The sequence below is a fragment of the Cyprinus carpio genome, chromosome A15, assembly GCF_018340385.1.
Source record: "Cyprinus carpio isolate SPL01 chromosome A15, ASM1834038v1, whole genome shotgun sequence".
Lineage (NCBI taxonomy): Eukaryota > Metazoa > Chordata > Actinopteri > Cypriniformes > Cyprinidae > Cyprinus > Cyprinus carpio.
The window spans coordinates 14,703,851-14,722,848 of NC_056586.1; the positions used below are offsets into that span (position 1 = coordinate 14,703,851).

The 18,998-nt window shown below is 36.6% G+C and overlaps 1 protein-coding gene across 2 annotated transcripts; it reads left to right on the top strand.

Moving 5' to 3' along the window:
• The first annotated feature begins 1,049 nt into the window (after positions 1–1,049).
• LOC109103914 (out at first protein homolog) lies at positions 1,050–18,134 on the top strand. Of its 2 annotated transcripts, XM_042771147.1 has the most exons (5): positions 1,050–1,244; positions 1,340–1,724; positions 12,327–12,461; positions 12,764–12,944; positions 16,451–18,134. In XM_042771147.1, the coding sequence occupies exons 2-5, from the start codon at positions 1,494–1,496 to the stop codon at positions 16,717–16,719; spliced, it is 816 nt and encodes a 271-aa protein (XP_042627081.1). In that variant the 5' UTR covers positions 1,050–1,244; positions 1,340–1,493; the 3' UTR covers positions 16,720–18,134. The 2 variants fall into 2 exon arrangements, with proteins under 2 accessions (XP_042627081.1, XP_042627080.1); XM_042771146.1 differs by having other exon boundaries at positions 1,050–1,724.
• The last annotated feature ends 864 nt before the right edge of the window (positions 18,135–18,998 follow it).

The following is an 18,998-nucleotide window of genomic DNA, read 5'->3' on the forward strand; positions in this document are numbered from 1 at the left end:
CTGAAGAGGCAATTCACTGTGTAATATGCCACTTCTAGCATCATAAATACTTTCAGGTCTGGTGTTTGGAAATCATTACTCAAATATTGTTAAAGATCCATTTCAGATAGTAATGAAATTTCTTAAAGTTGGCATAAAATAAAAATTCTATGTAGACTTAGGACATGTGCAGGTCTTCTCCAAGATGAATGTTTACTGGACAGAAGCGACTTCATTATTTGATTTTCTAAACATAATTTTTTTTAGAAAAATTTAGAACATATAAAAATATTATATGTTTGCCCACTAATGAAAACTACAAAACTAAGCATTTAAATATCATCTTTCTTAGACATATTATTGGAACAACTGATATTTATATGTATTTGTAAGTAGTTATAAATATCTCATTGTTTTCCATTTTCATTTCATCTTACTTTTTTGTCCAAATGACAACAGCTGCACCAACTTGCATATTTTGGGCTTTGAATAAAATTTAGGCATTTTTTTTTTCTCCTTGAGTGTGAGCTCCATATTATTACTAGGCCTATATCATATATGAGCCATAAAAGCCTGATGTATAAAACATTATACAATACATAAAACACAAATGCAATTTTTAGATAGAATTATTTTGACTAAAGGTTACATATAGGCTATATATGAAAAATTGTATTTATTTATTTTTTCTTTCTGACAGTTATTTCATATGTCAGGCTTTACAGTATTAAAATGCTACACTTTATCGTATCCTAAATAAACGCAAATTAAACACTTTTAAACATGTTTTTTTTTTTTTTTCACTCCTGTGGTATGATTTCCGTAGTTTAATAATGATTACTATTTTTATGGCTGATTTTCATATTTAAAGTCTGGAAATATATTTTCTGCTTTGTTAATTAATATGATATCAGTCACCTACATTATACAAAGAGTTAGTGCTAGAAATGTATCTGAGGAGTTGAGTGTTAATCAGACTGTTATTTGAGAGGCGCTATGCCTTTAAGAGTTTCCGAGCGCTGCCTGCTTGAATCAATATAATAACACAAATGCTGCACTTTGGATATTGAAGGAAGTGACGAATCCACAATAGTAGGAGAGAGAGAGAGAGAGTGGGGGGAAAAACTCCAGTGGAGAAAAACAGAAAGTAAGATTGGAGTCAGCGTGAAGCGCACTGTACTGAATGAACGCGAGTCGGCAGAAGCTCCCGAATCAAAGCTTCCTCAATGAGAGGCGCGAGACTAGTGCAAACACCAGATTGATACGTGCGTGACGCGGCTCTCCTAAATGTTTATTTACCAAACGTGAAAAGTCTCTAGACCTGTTTTAAAAGACTTTCTGAATTCTTTTGTATATCCAGCTTCCAAAAAATATGGATGAAGTTGTGAAAGTGGAGCCGCTGTGATGTTTTGAGGAGATCTATGTGAAGAGTCTTGTGGAATGAGTCGAAGCGCACAGTTATTCCGGTGGATTGTCCTTCTGAGCTCGCACTTTGAGATTTAGGATTATCTGGTATGTTTGCGAGGTGGATTTCACCGGGTTCAGTTCGGTTAACTGTTTTGCTCTGGCTGTTCACGGTGTCAGTAACTCTCGGGTCTGCTTCTGAGCTGAAGGTGAGGGTTCGTTTGGCCGATGGACAGATCACAGATGAACTTCTGGAGGCGGACAGTGAGAAAGACTCCATCACTGTGGAGTTTAAACAGGGAGATGGGACTCTTATAACTTTTGTAGCCGATTTCAAACAGGTAAGTTGAAAATTGTATGGCCATGATGAATATTTGTGGTTGTTTAATCTGATTGTCACATGATGTCACAGAAGTTGAAGTTGCAATATATTTCTTGATATTTTTTAAAAAATTATTATTTGTCGATTAGTCTGGATGTCATTTCATGCATTTCATTTCTACAGTTTTACACTTAAACCGTTTTAAAGTGTTATTGCATTTCATATAAAGAAACATCTGAAGGACAGATGCTCCATTACTTTCAGAGTATTTATTCTGCATATAACTGAATTATCTTAAAACACTCTTAAATGAAAAGTTATGAATGTATTTTAGAATTTAACAAAACTTTTGCACTTTTTTACATACAGTTGCATTTATATTTATTTGGTTGACTGGCACTGTATTATACTTCATTGCTCTGTTACTTTCAGACAAACTTGGCAAACAAAATATGCAATATAAATTTAGCATATTCTGCATTTTAGGATTATATTAAATGATCTTAAAATGAAATGAAGAATCGGAAGTTGTAAAAGTGAGTTTCATAAAACTTTTGCTTTTTTTATTTTTTATTACATTTAATTATTTACTTGGCTGATACTGTAATCCAAAGCAAAGTACAATTCATTCGACATATGTTCTCAAAACCCATGAGATTTGGATGATTTTACCTACATTTTAGCTCTACTAAATAATTTTTTTCATTTACCAGATCATCTACAGTAATAAATCCTCAAATATTGGTGATTAAACTTGTCATTTGAGAAGTGGTTACTTTTGTTTCCTTATACCATTATAATCAGTGTATTTGAGTTAAATCAACAACATTAGCGCTGAACTTCTGACCTGAGGTCAGATTCTTTCACTGGTGATCATACCATCAGGATTAGCAGCGGCACTGTCACTGCCCTCATCCAGCTCGGTTCAGTCACGTCAGCAGCCCTCTGCTCTCTCGCGTCCCCTGATCCTGCATAGACATGGTCAGTGTGGGGGTTTGGATCACATTTGGGAAGGCTGGAACCTTTCCTTTCCTCTTTTTATCGGTTCCACTTGCAAGCCTGTCTCCATTCTTCTCACATGTGTTTCTCATTCTTGAGTTTCCCCTGTATCTCAGGGATTTATGGAAAGTTGAATTAACGATGACTTCCAGCTGGATTTACTGCATGCTGCACTGGAAAGGCTCTAACGGGGATGGAGGAAGACAAATATTCACTCATTAGAAATATTACTGAACAAAGTATGGTTTTGTTGGCATCTGCTTAATCAGGTGCTAAGTGAACCCTCTGGATTTGATTTCCAAAGCTGTAGTATATTTCTTTTGTTATCTTTTCTTCTCATTTCTTTTATGTAAGCATTTGATGATAGATCTGGCACAGCACAGCTCTTAATTTGTCTTTCGTTTATCAAAGTGAAAGCTGCTTGTGATTTCCTCACATCAGAAAAAACTAGTTTTCTGTTACTGTGGAATTTACATGGATGAAATGCCAACCATAGCATATTTTAGACCAGATTCAGCCAAGGATTTTTATGTGTTATTATTCTTTCTTTTTACATGGCATCATTAGTAGTACAAGGAGTACATTCAAGTATGGAGAAAGGTTTTCCTCCTCCTTAATGTAATAAATTAAACCATACCTAAACTTCACCTCCCAAACAAAAAAAAAAAAAAAGCATGTTGTTTCGTCACAGTTCAGTTCAAGTTTCAATGGAAATCAGATGAGATTGGAACATCGCGCATATATAGTAGGAAAAATGTACGTGGTTGTGCCAATTTTTTTTGCATATATTTTCATACATTTACATTTTCAAAGCATACAGTTTCATACTATAAAAACAGGTATATCTTAGTAACAAACTGGCCTTTTTCCAGTCTGTGTGGAAAAAGTATGGACCGTTTGGTCTGCTTCAGCTCTATTTCGGGGCTGCAGGAATTCCAGTAACCGATCACAATCCAGCGGTGGAAGAGATACTATGTGAGATTATGAATCTTGCATCTCTGACTCAAGCTCTTCTCTTAAACTGTTCTGTTGTTTTTCTAGTGGTATTGTGTTACTCAGCGCTCTGGCTCTGCCCATCGGCATCATAGGCAGCAGTGAAGATGAATTCATCTCAGCTTGCATCCGCTGCCAACTGAGGAGCAGAGCGGTCTGCTTTTATGCTTATCTCCCTATTGGGATATCTATGACCTGATTGGACACAGTCCAACACTCCTCTTTGCTTTGAAATGTTATCGGCACGTAACTTTTGGGCAAGCGGGAAACTTCATTATATTAGATTCAGCTTTAGGACAATCATTTACTGTTGCTTGTGGCAAGACGTGTTGCTTTGGCTCTGGTATGAGAAACTCATCACAAGTTCAGTGGCATTTTCATATTTCAGTTTGTCGTTTTGTCGCTTGTGGGAACTTGTCTGTCTTTTATGCCCAAGTTTTAGAATCAGCATGCGGTGTGTTTGGAATGGATGCTATCCAGGTGTGTGGACCTGCCCAGTCTAACCAGTTTCAAAATGTCCCACAGCGTCATGTGAGATGGATGTGACCTTAACCGCACACCTGACAGCCTTTCTCATGAAGCATTATGACACAAATGGATGTTTAAAAGATTTATGTCAAGATGAATGGCAGACTCAGACCACACCCATTGTGTAGACTTTGCTGTTTTACATTACAATAAAGGAACTAAGAAATTGCATGACTGGTCAAGTATAAATATTGCATTGCCAAGTGCTGGATTTAAATGTGATTTTTGTCAGTGCAGAAATGGCACAGTTTGTCTTTAAGATCACTTGGGTTTTCACCAAGTAAAATAGGCTGCTTGGAATACACAAAACAGTGTGTGTTTTCTCAAACTAGTTTCAGATAAATACAGGTTCAATTCAAATTTTCATGTGCAAGTGTGTCAGCAACAGGCAGGCCATCTCTGGCAGCCCCTTGGCTACAAACTGATGTCTTTATTCAAGGCAGAAAAAGGCAGATGTTGACCCTTTAAATGCTGATGATTGGGAAGAGGCCTCCTTCACCCACTGAGAGTTGGCACTCACTGTTATGCAAAGTGCTTCGAATGGTTCGAGTCAGGTGATCCAGAGCACGTTTGATTGAGCAGTTAGCACCTGAAATATGCTGATTTTTTAATCATATTTTTCTGAGCAGTCCAATTCATGTGTGTTGCAATTTGGTAAAACTCTTGATTGCAGAGCACAAATTGCTTCAAAAAAAAAAATCCCTATGTGAACTCAAATTGAATGTTTTCATGTTTCATAAATTGTCACAAGCAAATGGCAGTTTGATTGCTAAATATTGCTTTCATTGTACCTTAGCAACATACAGTCATCATGGTAGTTTCTTCCTCAGTCACTGGATTTGCAGATATGAAGGATACACAGCTATGGATTTTTCACTGTGGAAAAATTAAGAGAATGTGAGCATTGCAACAGTTTTTGTTCCTTGTTTTTTGTTTGGGTGGCTTAATGAAAGCAATATTTCATATGATGAGCATTGCGAACTATGGATTTTTCACTGTGGAAAAATTAAGAGAATGTGAGCATTGCAACAGATGTTATGCCATTCTTATTTCTCTCTCTTTTTTTTTTAACTCAAACTCCCTGCGAAGGGTCAATCGTATTTCCTAATAATGTTACTGGCCAGCTGCCTTGTAACTTAATTTTATTTACTTGCCAAATCTAGTTTTTATTTGCTTAGGAACTTTGTGAGTGTGCTTTTGGACCCTGAAGGTAAATGAAGAGCATTTTACTACTCCTAATTCATTCACTATATTGCCAGAATTAGTTTTCATTGTTAAACATGCTTTATTATTATTAATGAGGATTAGCCATTTCCTTTACGCCCCAAAGGGACATGTCTTAACAGCCATGAGAGAATAAATAACCTCTGATCTGTTTGATTCATTGCTTTATGAATCAAGTCTTGGGTTACATCAGTTCTCGCTGAGTCCAACTTCCCGTTGAAAGGCATTTCAGGGTTGTGATTTTGTTTTCTTGATGAGGCATATCTTCACAGAAATGAGATGTACTTCCCCTTTTAGATCACAAGAACAGCATGAATCCTCCCTGGTGCGTAAGGGTCTTGTCTTTTCTTCACCCACGCTCTGACGTCTCCCTCCAGGTCTTGTGCAATACCTTTGGCTTGGTATGTGGCATAACGGTTGTAAAGTGGCATCAGATTTAAGATCTTGATTTATTATTGAACCCATGAGTCTTTGTACCAAATCAACATGTTTTGTTAGTTTTGAGATGGTTGTGGAATTAGTTAACAACGCATAGGAGGTACTGTCATGATCCTGCCTTGAGCAGATGAACATATATCGGTGACTGTGAAGCACAATCAGACAGCTGTAACAGGGTAAAGATGTCCCTGCCATCCTGCAAGAGCTCAAGTTAGCCACATGCCAAATGGGAGTCAAAGGTCACATGTTGACAGCCCAGTGGAAGCAATGGTCTTTCATTACCATTAGAGCCAAGTGCCTCTATTTTTGCCTTGCTGTTTGCTTTGGTGTCATATTCTACTTTAAGATGCTACCAAAACAGGTTGCCTTTTATTATATGGTTTTGTTCTTAGGTGTGTAAGACCTCAAAATCCTCTTGTATTTAAGCACAACTCAAGCATTTCTCACACGCTCTGTCTTTTGTCCAAGGTTGCTGTTCATCAGAGCGAAAGGTGCATGCCAGCATTTAACCTGTGCCTTTTCACCAGCCTTCTTAGGAAACCAATTAAACATCTCTGCCATCACAGAAGGAGCCCTAATCCAGTTAAAGTGAAATTCTAGACGAGTGATTCTGTAACTTTTTCTTAAAGAAGCACCACGTTTACAATAAACAGTTTGCATACCTGATACTTCTGGATCATGTTTGCATGCCTTGTTATTTGTTTGTATTAATCTTGAATCCTTCCCCCAGTGACCTTTAACTGTTCTGGGTGTTTGGTTATATGTAAATCATCATAACTGTCGAATCTTTAAACTCTTGCCAGTCTGGAATTTTGTTTCACAAGGGAAATTTCAAAGCACGGAGACCTGCATTCTGACTCAGCCTTGATTACTTCAGTCTAGTGACTTAGCTTGAAGAAATAGTTCACCCAAAAATGAAAATTGTCACTCTTTACTAACCTTCATGCTGTTCCAAACCTGTATGACATTTTTTCTTCTGTGGAACATGAAAGATGATATTTTGAAAACAGTATGACGTGACATCTTGCATTCACATACACATATGCATCCTAATTGTGGGAATTTGAAAAGGATCTTTATTCCTTCATCTAATCAAATTCATCCACAGATCTGTCTGTAGTTAAACCACATTTTGAATATGGTAATGCAGATGTTAATAATGCATGTAACATGAAATTTTGAAATATACTGACTTGTTTTGCACAGCATTTTTTTTTCTTATTGCTGTTATGTGCAATTGGTGTATTTGTTGTACAGTACAACGTTTTTTGATGATAATGTGTATTATATTGCAAACAGGCATCTTAAGCAATTCTACATAAGACCTCTTAGACATTTCATGCCAGTTTTACAATAGAAAGCAGCACTTCCAAACATAAAACAAGCATATTTAATGTGGAACAACAAAAAGCAATTAATTGACATGGTTTATACAATCATTCATCAATGTCACTGAAAAGTATCGGCAGAATTAACAAAAAAACATTCTATCACATCTTTCATATTTGCTTGTCTCTAGAGATGAATTGAGAGGGTGTTTTGTGTTTAAGAGAAGCACGGAAACATGAAGTTGGAAGGCTAGTCTTACATAAACTATCACAAATTCAGATCCAAACAACAATCGCTTAGATACAAGTTTTAAAAACTTAAATAATAAAGCAATAATCCATAAGAATGCTTGTGTGTTTGTTGTGCACTTAGTTTGTTACATTAACAGTCAAAAGTTTGGAATAATAATTTATGTATATATAATATGCTCACTGAGGCTGCTGATCAAAATTTTAATTCATTATTTGTATAACGCTTTTCACAATATACATTGTTTCAAAGCAGCTTTATAGAAAATGCATGTTTCATTACAATTAGAGTGATAGTAAAAAACAAAACAAAATGACAGTAAAGCCAATTTGTAATGTTACAAATATGTGTATTACAAATAAATGCTGTTCTTTAGAACTTTCTTGTCATCAGAGAATTCTAAAAAGTATATCAGTTTAGAACTTTCTAGTCATCAGAGAAGTTTGAAAAAAAAAATATTAAGCAGCAAAAGCTTTTCTCAACATTGGTAAATATGTAATACTGTAGGCTGGAGTAATGGCTGCTGAAAATTCATCTTTACCATAACAAAAATAAATATTTTTTATATATATATAGTCAAATAGTAACAATTATTTTGAATTGTACTGTACTATTTCAAAAAATATTGTTTTTACTGTTTTTTTGATCAAATAAATACAGCACTGGTGAGTAAAAGAGATGTCTTTTTTCCAAAGTTTTTTACCAGTTTATATGTAATATTTTGAAAAAAATTAAATAAAAAAAAAATTCTCCCCCATATAATGCAAGTCACAGGGAACCAATGTTGTTTTGGACTCCACTGACTTTCAATGCATGGATATATCAATGGTCCTGCCAACCTTTCATCTATGACTTTATTGTTCTTGATAATAAATCAATATTTCATAACTGACGTGAATTTTATGGCATAAGGAATGGTTGGAACAGTCAGTGAAAGCAGTGCCCAGCTTTGTGACAGTGCCACTGTCAGACATCAACAAAGTCCAAACAAACACGCCGTGATCCTGCAGCAGGAAACAGGAGCAGGAGCAGAAGCTAATGTTTGCTTTGACTTCAGAGATGGCATATATTTCTTCAGGACTGTCAAAATAAACTTTTCAGCTCCAAGATTTATGTTTAGTCTCTAATCTGGGCATTTGGTGGACCTGCTTAAGGTGGGTGAACGAATGAAAAACTGAGCTGAGGATCAAGCTGATTGAAGTATTTACTCGCTAACTTGGCTTAAACATGTTCCTGCATGGAGGGGGTCAACAGAGAATTGTAACAGGCTCCTGCCTGGAGGAAAGCGAAAGAGATACTTACCACAGATATGGAAAGAGGAAATTGCCAAGCAATGAAGATAAACGGGAGTTGTAAAGAGAAATCGGTGATTGAGCTACTGATATCAGGTCGACTCACGTCAGCAGATGTGAGTGGTCTACCTGTGCAGTGTCAGTTTGCAGGGTTTCTCCCTGTTGTCATCAAGGTGTTTGCAAAGCAGTGTGGCCAACACTTCCCTTTAATTAAACTGAGTGCCTAGAGCAGTTCCCCCACCAACGCCCCCTTCTCAAATCAAACCGTCTGTCTGCCAGCTGGGAGGTCCTTCTAGTGCCTGAGCTTAAAATAACAATGGCCTGCTCACTCCCCCCCTCTTGTGTTTGCTGATTGTTCTGTCACCCATGCGGTAATTCCACCAGGTCTGCCTCCTGCGTCAGTCTAATTACCTTCCTGCTGATTCCTCCTCGAAAGAGCTTCCATGCAGAACGGTTCTTCATTAGCACTATAGTTTTGAGTTACATGTATTAACATAGCATGTTTGTCATTTCATGGACTGATTCAGAGATTGGGGTCTGTGTATTTGCTAAGTTTTTATTTTGTAGTGGCTATTGTGAACACAAACAAGAGATGCTAGTAGGTAGTATTTGAACCACATACTGTTGCTTTTCCACAAAAAAGTATTAATTTGTGATAAAGATTTGACAAAGGACAAAATAAATTAGGTGTAGCATTGTGAAAATACACTACCGTTCAAAACTCAAAGAAGTTTTTTAAAGAAAAAAGTTTAAATATTTAAAATAGACATTTTCTATTATTATCAAGTTGATAATCTTTTTCTATTATTATGTTGAAAACTGTTTTTGCTGGTTAATATTTAACAATATAGAAATAGAAACAATAGGATTTATTAGAAATATATAAGTTTGTAACATTATAATTGTCTTTACTGTCAGTTTTTAGATCGAGATAATGCATCCTTGCTGAATTAAAGTATTAATCTTACAGACCCCAACTTTTGAATGGTAGTGTAAATATCTAGAATCACAAACATTCCTATCTGGCCAGTAATGAAAAATCTGCGTAATAAAATAAGATACTTAAGATACTTTCAAATAAATTGAACAACAACAACAACAACATATATTTATAAAGCAAATTTAAACACAATATAAATTGATCCAAAGTGCTGTACAGTGTACAAACAGAGACAAAAACATTAAAGGTCCCAAAATGGATCCCTGGGGCACTCCACACAAGACACATTTAAGTCTAGACTTAAAAATGTCCAGAGAAGGAGCAGATCTCACATGATGGGGGAGACCATACCAAAGCTTGGGGCCAACCACAGAAAAAGACAGATCACCCTTTGATTTGTACCGACACCGTGGCACAGTTAGAAGCAAGTGACTCAAAGATCTAAGAGCCCTAGCACGACAATATGGCGCAAGAAGTTCAGAGATATAAGTTGGTGCACAACCAGGCAATGGCTTATAAACAAGCAGAAGAATTTTAAAATCAACCCTGAATTTAACGGGAAGCCAAAGAAGGGATGATAAAACAGGAAATGTGATCCCTCTTTTTAGACCTAGTCAAAAGTCTTGGTGCAGCATTTTGAACAGCTTGCAATCATGACAATGAATATTGAGGAAGTCCAGAGTAAAGAGAGTAATAATAATCCAATCGAAATGTAACAAGTGCATGAATCACAACTTCCATATCCTTCCTTGAAAGAAGATGCTTCAACCTTGCAATGGATCTCAAATGGAAAAACTTGCTTTAATAACAGCACTAATTTGTTTATCAAAAAATAGAGAAGAGTCAAAAATCACTCCAAGGTTTTTGATTTGTTTGTGTACATTAGTTGAAAGTGGACCTAACTGAGCTTACAAAGCCGGAGACGAGTTTGCAGGACAACCTAATATTAAAACCTCAGTTTTATCCTCATTTAACTGCAGTAAATTATTAAACATCCATGTCTTAATATCATGTACACATTTCAATAATACATCAAATGGAACCGCAGTATCAAGCTTTACTGGTAGATAAAACTGAGAATCATCCGCATAACAATGATATGAGATACTGTATTTTTGAAAAATGTGGGCCAAGGGAAGAATATAAAGGGAAAACAGTAAAGGTCCCAAAATGGATCCCTGGGGCACTCCATACAAGACGGGTACAGAGGATGAGGAAAAATTTCCCAAATGTAACATTTTTGTGAACTGTCCAATGGCATTTTAACTTGATAGACAAATCTTAAATGGATAAAGAAATGCAGTTTAAATGTTACATTAAAATTAGCAGTTTATTATTTGTTACATTTAACAGATGTCGGCTCAGTGCTTGAGACCTTACTGTGAAAAACAAGAGGAGGAGGCGGCACTGAGGAGAATGTGTGTGTCTTCTGCTGGCAGAGTCATGGGGATGCCAGAGCAAGGAGAAACTGATGAATGGGTAGACAGGTCTGCGGCCTTGCTCTCCTCTCTGGGGTTTCCCATAATGCCTTTACATGGAAGTCTTTAAAGGCACAGGGGCACTGCCAGATATCTGGTCTGGTTGCTAACAGCAACTTAATGATGTGCTGAAATACACAGTGTCTCTCTGTTCTGGGCTGAAACGTTATAAAATCTTCTAACGAGGGTCTGACTGTAAACTTGAAGGTCGATGGCTGACTTTCAAATGCTAAAAAGCAAGAATTTAGGAGCCAAAACAAATAAAACTGACTGGTATTTGATGCCATACAAGTCTCCAACTCAACAACGTCAGTATTTGTAGTTTTAATATAACCTATACTAGCAGTCAAAAGTTTGGAATAAGTAAGATTTTTTAAATGTTTTTGAAAAGTCTCTCTTTTGCTCACAAATGCTTTGTTTAGTAAAAAATATAGTAAAAACAGAATTATTGCGAAATATCATTTCAATTTCAAATAATTATTTTCTACTTGAATATATTTTAAAATGTAATTTTATTCCAGTTATGGCAAAGTTGAATTTTCAGCAGCCATTACAGTAAGGTCTCGAGCACTGAGCCGACATTTGTTAAATGTAACAAATGATAAACTGATATTTTAAAAGTAACATTTAAACTGAATTTCTTTATCCATTTTAGATTTGTCTATCAAGTTAAAATGCCATTGGACAGTTCACAGAAATGTTAAATTTAGGAAATGTTTCCTCATCCTCTACACCCGTCTTGTGTGGAGTGCCCCAGGGATCCATTTTGGGACCTTTACCGTTTTCCCTTTATATTCTTCCATTGGCCCACATTTTTCAAAAATACAGTATGTCATATCATTGCTACGCAGATGATCCTCTGTTTTATCTTCCAGTAAGGCTTGATACTGCATCAAAGATCCTGAGGAAAAAACGCATGACAGTTCCCACAACAATATTAAGCAGCAAAAACTGTTTTCAAATCACAATTTACCGTTTTTACTATCACTGGAATAAATGTTAATAATTTTAGTACTGTTTTTACTGTATTTTTGATCAAATGAAAGGTTCTTTCAAAAACATAAAAAAATAGTAGTTACAAACTTTTGACCGCTAGTGTATTTATTAAGGAGTGGCGCAATTAAAGGATGACTGCATGTTTTTCTTCTCAGGATGTGAAGATCTTCCGGGCACTGATCCTGGGGGAACTAGAGAGAGGGCAGAGCCAGTACCAGGCGCTCTGCTTCATCACACGGCTCAACCACAATGAGATCATCCCCAGCGAGTCCATGGCCAGACTCCGACAGGTCAGTCCAATGCTCCCAGGCTCCCTCGGTGGCTGATGACAGGGCAGGGAGAAGTCAATGGGGTGAAAACAAGCAGATGCTGGGTGTTAGAGTTGAGCTCATGAGTTAACTGTGTCGCGTAGGAGTGTGATGTTTTAAATGGGAGATGTCAAGATGAACAAGGCTGTAAAAGGCCTTTGATGAGTAGTTCCTGGGAGGGCGGCCAAGGTCTTAGATGTGTGAATATGAGTGAAAGGTGTGAGAAACATCTAGCTTTAAAGAACGACAGGACTAATACTAAAATCTTCCTTTTTGTTTTACAGAAAAATCCCCAGGCCATCCGCATAGCAGAAGAGAAGAGAAGCACGGAGATGCTGAGCATGAACGTAGCAGTCAATTTGACACGGACGTGGCAGCTGAGCACCCACATCCACAACATGTGCAACGTCGCCCAGGAGGCTGTGTACACGCGTGAGGCTGATGTCAGACACTGGCTGGACAGAGGTGTGTCCCTTAATTACACCCTACCAAACCCAGCAATGCTTAAATATATTGCTGACATAGTGCACTTCGCATCTTAACCCTCTATAGTAGGGGTGTAATGATATTCAATCCGAACCGAAAAACCACAATACACCACCTAGGGAACGTACCGCGGTACTCTCATGGTGTACCACTATACTCTCTTGGCCTACCCCGCCCCCTGCTGAGACACTTCAAATGTGTAGAGCCATGATGGATTTGAATAGCTTGAATCACTTTTGCCGCATTTCCACCGAAATTACCCGGAACAATTGTACCAGGATCTTTTTTCCCCAGGAACTATTTGCCCCCCAGACCCGTTGCTTTCTGTATTTCCACCATGGTCTAGAGTACCGTGAAGATTAGGCAAATAGTCTGGTGACGTAGGTCTGTGCGCGTTTCTCAATACAAAGTACGCAAATTTCGGACTTGCACCCTCGGTAGTTCAGACTTTGAGCATTCGACTCGGGAGTGTGATGTCCGCGACGGTGCAAATCCGGTAATTCTGCAAACAGCAGCGTACCTGAAAACATCAGTCAGCTCGCCTTGGCTACTGCAATTTTCCTCACTGTATATTTACAATAAAACAAAATAGGATATCAAATACCACTGCCTCCTTTCGTTTTCATTTAAACATAAAAATAACCGCAGAAATGTACTCATATCTCTGAAAAATGTATATATATACACACATCAAAAACAAACAAAATAAAAAATAAATTAACTCCCTCTATTTATTCACATTTTAACATATAGGTAAATTGAATACAGACCAAAGATTACCTGTTAGATTTACCTAAAATTAATTATATTTTATGTTTAACCACTAAAGAGACATCAGAGCCAGCGGCAAACGTCAGAAGGACTAGCCAAGGTGAGACTGATCGCGTGGAGCTGATCATCTCCGCACTGTCTTTATAAATAAACCACAGATTTGAGTTTTAAACAACTACATTCTCGCCTGAAATACTTTTAAAACTACATTTCATGACACAATAACAATAATATTTAGAAAATTATTCAAATAATTTGTGGTTGAAATCACAATGCTGCGTGAACTCAACCAACCAGCATGTTTAGCGCCCAAGTCCCGCCTCCGAAAGTTACGGACCTTTGAAAAAGTACTACCTTGCGAGCAGAGACTTTCTCTGAAGGGCATTTTTTTACCCAGAACTTTATTTTGATCCTGGTTCCTGTGGTGGAAACACACCAAGTACCAGCCCAAAGTCCCTAGTTCCTGGGTAAAGTTCCAGTGGTGGAAACGCGGCTTCTGAAAAGGAAGGTACCATTAAGGGCAACATGTGCAGAACAGATCTGTCATATAGCCTATATCTTCATGACTGGCATAGTCGCTTGTGCAGCCACTCTCAGCCTTTTGTGGAATTGTAAGTTGCAATATTTTGTTTATATGTATATTGTGTATATATTATTTGTCTCATGTAAGATGCATTTTGGTTGAGTTATGCTGCAGTAAAGCGCTTTTTTGTAGGTCTGCTACGGTGATTATCTCTTCAGTGCGCAGCGTGAGCAATACAAACAACAATGCAGAATATTAATAAACATGACTGGGACTGTCATATCCATAACATTATAATGAGAACACTATTATAATAAAACGCTGTGAATTTTTAGAGTTTAGTTGCTGTGTTTTCGCTGTGGGATTTTAGGCGTTGTGCATAATTCTACACATTCCTGCAGGTTTCGTGATTATAAAGCGGGTGATTTATGCACTAGAGCATGTAGGTTGAATCCAAACAGATTATCAGAGCAGATCAGTCGTTTTAAAACTTTCTGTGAGATGCAATTTCACAAACAGTGTGATTGCTTGGGATTGAGGGACACCGCGTCTTCTCCCACTCCCTCAAAATTTATTTACACTTTATTTTAAGGTTCAATTTTCACTATTAACAAACCATTAATTATGACTTTTGCCTCAATAAACTCCTAATTTGCAGCTTATTAATAGTTAGTAAGGTAGTTGTTAAATTTAGGTGTTAGGTAGGATTAGGGAATACCTATTATTAACATATTGGTGGTTTATTAGCACTTATAAAGCACATATTCTTCATGACCATATTCTAATATGGTCATGAAGAATATGTGCTTTAAGTGAAAAAAAAACAACTTCTATGCTCGGTTTCTTTTAATTTATTTTGAACAGACACTTACAGTAGATGTGAAAATACTAAATATTATTATGTTACATGTATAAAATCTGTAGTACATATATACATACAATGAATAAATTCTTGAAATGTATTTGATTTAGTTTACAGATAAACAAGGGAAAAACAATGCGACATATAACGTAGCCTATATATGCTGTGTTTTGGTTCATTTTTGAGACAGGCTTAATTTGTTCACAGAAAGGAAACTCAAATGGCAGAAAGCGACATCTTATTCTTTTTCTTTGTTTTACAAAAGCACAATATTTTGTTTTCATTGTGACGGTACACAAATAAAAGCAGACCTTTATACAGTGATGCATTATTAATAAGACAATAAGTGTTTAAAGTTGATTCTGCTGGTATAAGGAAACAGCTGACGTGATCGCGCCGGCACGCACGTACACACACAAAACAAACCCACATCAGATCCAGCATTGCTAATTTGACAGCGCAATTGGTACTTTATCAAAATAAAATACAGTGAACCAAACATCATCAAAAAAAATTTTACATAGTAAATAATAGTTTAGCATTCAGATACATCACAAATATGGAAATATTATGGAATATTTGGATTTGTGCCAAATGAGAGAGGTAGGATACACAAACACAAAGCTCCATTTCGGTTGACAGGTGAGTGCAAAAGCCTTTAAAGTATAGGCTACTCCTTTGCCAGTCTGTGAGAGATGCATTCAGAGTCAGCACATGGTCACTGTCTAGTGGGCTTTGTTTTCAGGTGCAACTCATGGCATTTGCTGTTCTTCTGCTGGCGGCCGGTTATCAAACAGTGTTGCATTGCTTTGGGCGCCCCCTTCTGGATTGGGGGTGAATTGCCTATATTCGTTGTAAGGTCTCATGCACCGAACCGAGATGTCCATACCATGACGGTTCGGTACGAATACATGTATCGTTGCACCCCTAGTCCCTATACTAAAAAGTTACCAATATTTAAAAAGTAATGTGATTTTTATAATTATAGAGCAGACGATATTAATAAACATATTAAGAGTATATTAGTAAAATATTAACATTTTTAATTTATTTTATGTTTTGATTGGGTTAAATACTAATAATAAATAATATAATAAGACTCTTTGCTTGAATTATCATGTTTAACTATCAATATAGACATGGCAACAGTAAAACAATAAAAAAAGTTTGAACCTTATCCCACTCTTTTCCACGTCAATTTAATGTAGTTAGACCCAGTACAGATGCATCACTGTTTTAATTAGAACACATCTGCATTTGTAATGCCTCACTGACCTACGTATTGAAGCTTGATGATCGTTTACTAAAATGATTTTTCCGATTCTTCAGGTGTTGTGGGCTCCATGTTCGAACCTCAAGCAGTGCAGGTGCCAGGCCTGCAGAGCTGCGGGACAGTGAAGGACCTGTGGCAGCCTTGCTTGTGTAGTTACAACCTCAGACTGGAATGGTACCCCTGCCTGCTGAAGTACTGCCGCAACAGGGACGTCTCCGGCAGGGGCAGCCCGTATAAATGCGGCATCAAGAGCTGCAGCAAAGGCTACCAGTTTACTTACTACGTACCCCACAAACAGCTGTGCCTATGGGAGGAAGAGACCTAGATCCACATATGCTTTTGCAAAAACATATTTAATGTGACCTTCACCACAGGTTTTTATTCACCTCCAAGCCTTCAGACTCGTGCCTTCTGCACAGAGCAGAAATGATGCTGGATGGGTGTGGATGGAGCATTAATTGAGCGACGCTAGTCCTCTCATTTGGTTTCTCCAGAGCAGTTCCCCACATCTTTGAGCTGGTCAGTAGTTTTAAAACTCTTCTTATTCTTACCAGCACCGTGGAACGAGTACCTTTTGAGTCTTGAGACCCAGGTGAGTTTGGGACGAGCAACCTGCGAATTAGTCAGTATATAACAAGATGTGATCTTTTTCTGAAACTGGTATTATTTATTTTGCTCTGGGAAATGATTGAAGACACTTAAGCACAGTGCACATATTCAGAGAAAATGCCTTTTTTCTCTCTTTTTTTTTAGTTTTATTTTAAGTTCTGTATTTTGACTGTTAGATTCAAAGCACTGTATTAAGTTGATGGCGGACGTACGCATGCTTTGATTAATATTGGTACAGACATAAAAAGCTATTAATTAAGTCATTAAACATTTAATTCAGACAGATTCAATCATGTGAATTATCCCACCTCAAGTCTTAATGCTGGGACTCTTTGGGAGTGTATGTGTTTTCATTTACATAAGTATAATTTAAGGACCAGCTGGATCAATATTATTAACTCATAGTTTGAATTATGGACTCTCAATGGTTGGGAACAGGCAACTCTGCAAAAGTTGCATGAGGAAACCAAAGTAAGTGTTTGTTCTGATTAAACAGAGGGATAGAAATCATACAGAGAAAGGCATCAGGCTGATGAAATCATGCTTAGATTGTCACTACTGTACATCCAACACTGCCATCTCCTGGTTATGCAGCATTACTGTCACTCAGGCTCCTCCTATCAGTATGACCTCAGGACATCAGCAGAGCTGTGAAACCATCACAAATACGGATTCACATCCTTTTGTGTGGTATCAGATGTCCTTGAGGAAATCATTTTGATTCAACAGGACCAAGTCCACAGACTGAGCACTATCATGAAGAAGAGAAACGGTATTATTGTTCCACATTTCACTACATTCATCTTCAACTCACGACTCGCCTCTCTACGAATGTACATGTCTAACAAGCCGCAGTTGACTCGGTTGTAGTTCATGGTACTAAAATGTTTATGCTGATTTATTTAATTTTTTTGTTTTGTTTTTAAGTGTTACGTTGAAAGTGTTGTTTGAGATAACACCTCCCCTATAAACAGCCATTGTCTGGGATACAAGTGCCTTGGTGATTCAGTGTTTACTGATTTTTTTTAAGGATAAAGCTGTTAAGAATAAAGTATCAAAACTATTTTCATATGAAAATGAATATGAGCATAATATGAAGTAATTTTAAATAAAAGCTTCTTTTTAATAAAAGTGTCTTTTATTAAAGTCTCTTTTTTAACTGTTAGAAAAGCAAAATTGTTTTTAAATGTGTGTGCAGAGCGGCAACATTCTGTTTTGGTGTCAAACCACCTATATGTTTGGTATCAAACTTTCTAAGCATTATATAATATTTAAAAAATATTATTGTAACACTAATGCTTACACTCATGCTGGAGATGCTTCTTGAGCAAATCCGTAGGCTATGTTAGAATGATTTCTGAAGGATCATGTGACACTGAAGACTGGAGTAACGATGCTGAAAATTCAGCTTTGCCATCTCAGGCATAAATTACATTTTAAAGTATATTAATAGATTTTAAATTGTAAAAATATTTCACATCATTGTGGTTTTGCTATATTTTCGTTAAATAAAACTCTAAACAAACAAACAAACAAAAACAACAACTACCAAGCCTAAACTTTTGAATGGTACTTTAATCAAAGATTAAAAAAAAAAAGATTCCCACAGTTGTATATAGAGCTCAGCATGTTCATTTTATGATTTTTCTCCAGAGTATTAAGCACTTGTTTATTATGCAAATATATTTATGTTAGATTTAGCAATTTTTTTTTTTTTTTCTGTTTATAAAGACAATCTAATTTATTATAAATAATTATTTAAGGCATTGTGTAGCTTGCAAGTTAACTGAGGTCCTCTAGTGGGCAGCGGCCCGTGCACAAAACACATTTTAATTTTAAAGTAACCATAGTTACTGCCAAAATACTTGATCATATTTACTGCCAAAATAATAAACCAACTTTAAATAATAATAAAAACAACTGGAAATTTTGTATCAGCCACGTAATAATAATAATAATAATAGTAATAATAATAATAATAATAATAATAATAAT

Excerpts from the sequence above, each read along its gene's own strand:
- LOC109103914 (XM_042771146.1), top strand. The coding sequence starts at position 1,494 with ATGTTTGCGAGGTGGATTTCACCGGGTTCAGTTCGGTTAACTGTTTTG. Across the intron at positions 1,725-12,326 it reads TTGTAGCCGATTTCAAACAG|GATGTGAAGATCTTCCGGGC; the intron begins GTAAGTTGAAAA and ends TTTTCTTCTCAG. Across the intron at positions 12,945-16,450 it reads CAGACACTGGCTGGACAGAG|GTGTTGTGGGCTCCATGTTC; the intron begins GTGTGTCCCTTA and ends CCGATTCTTCAG.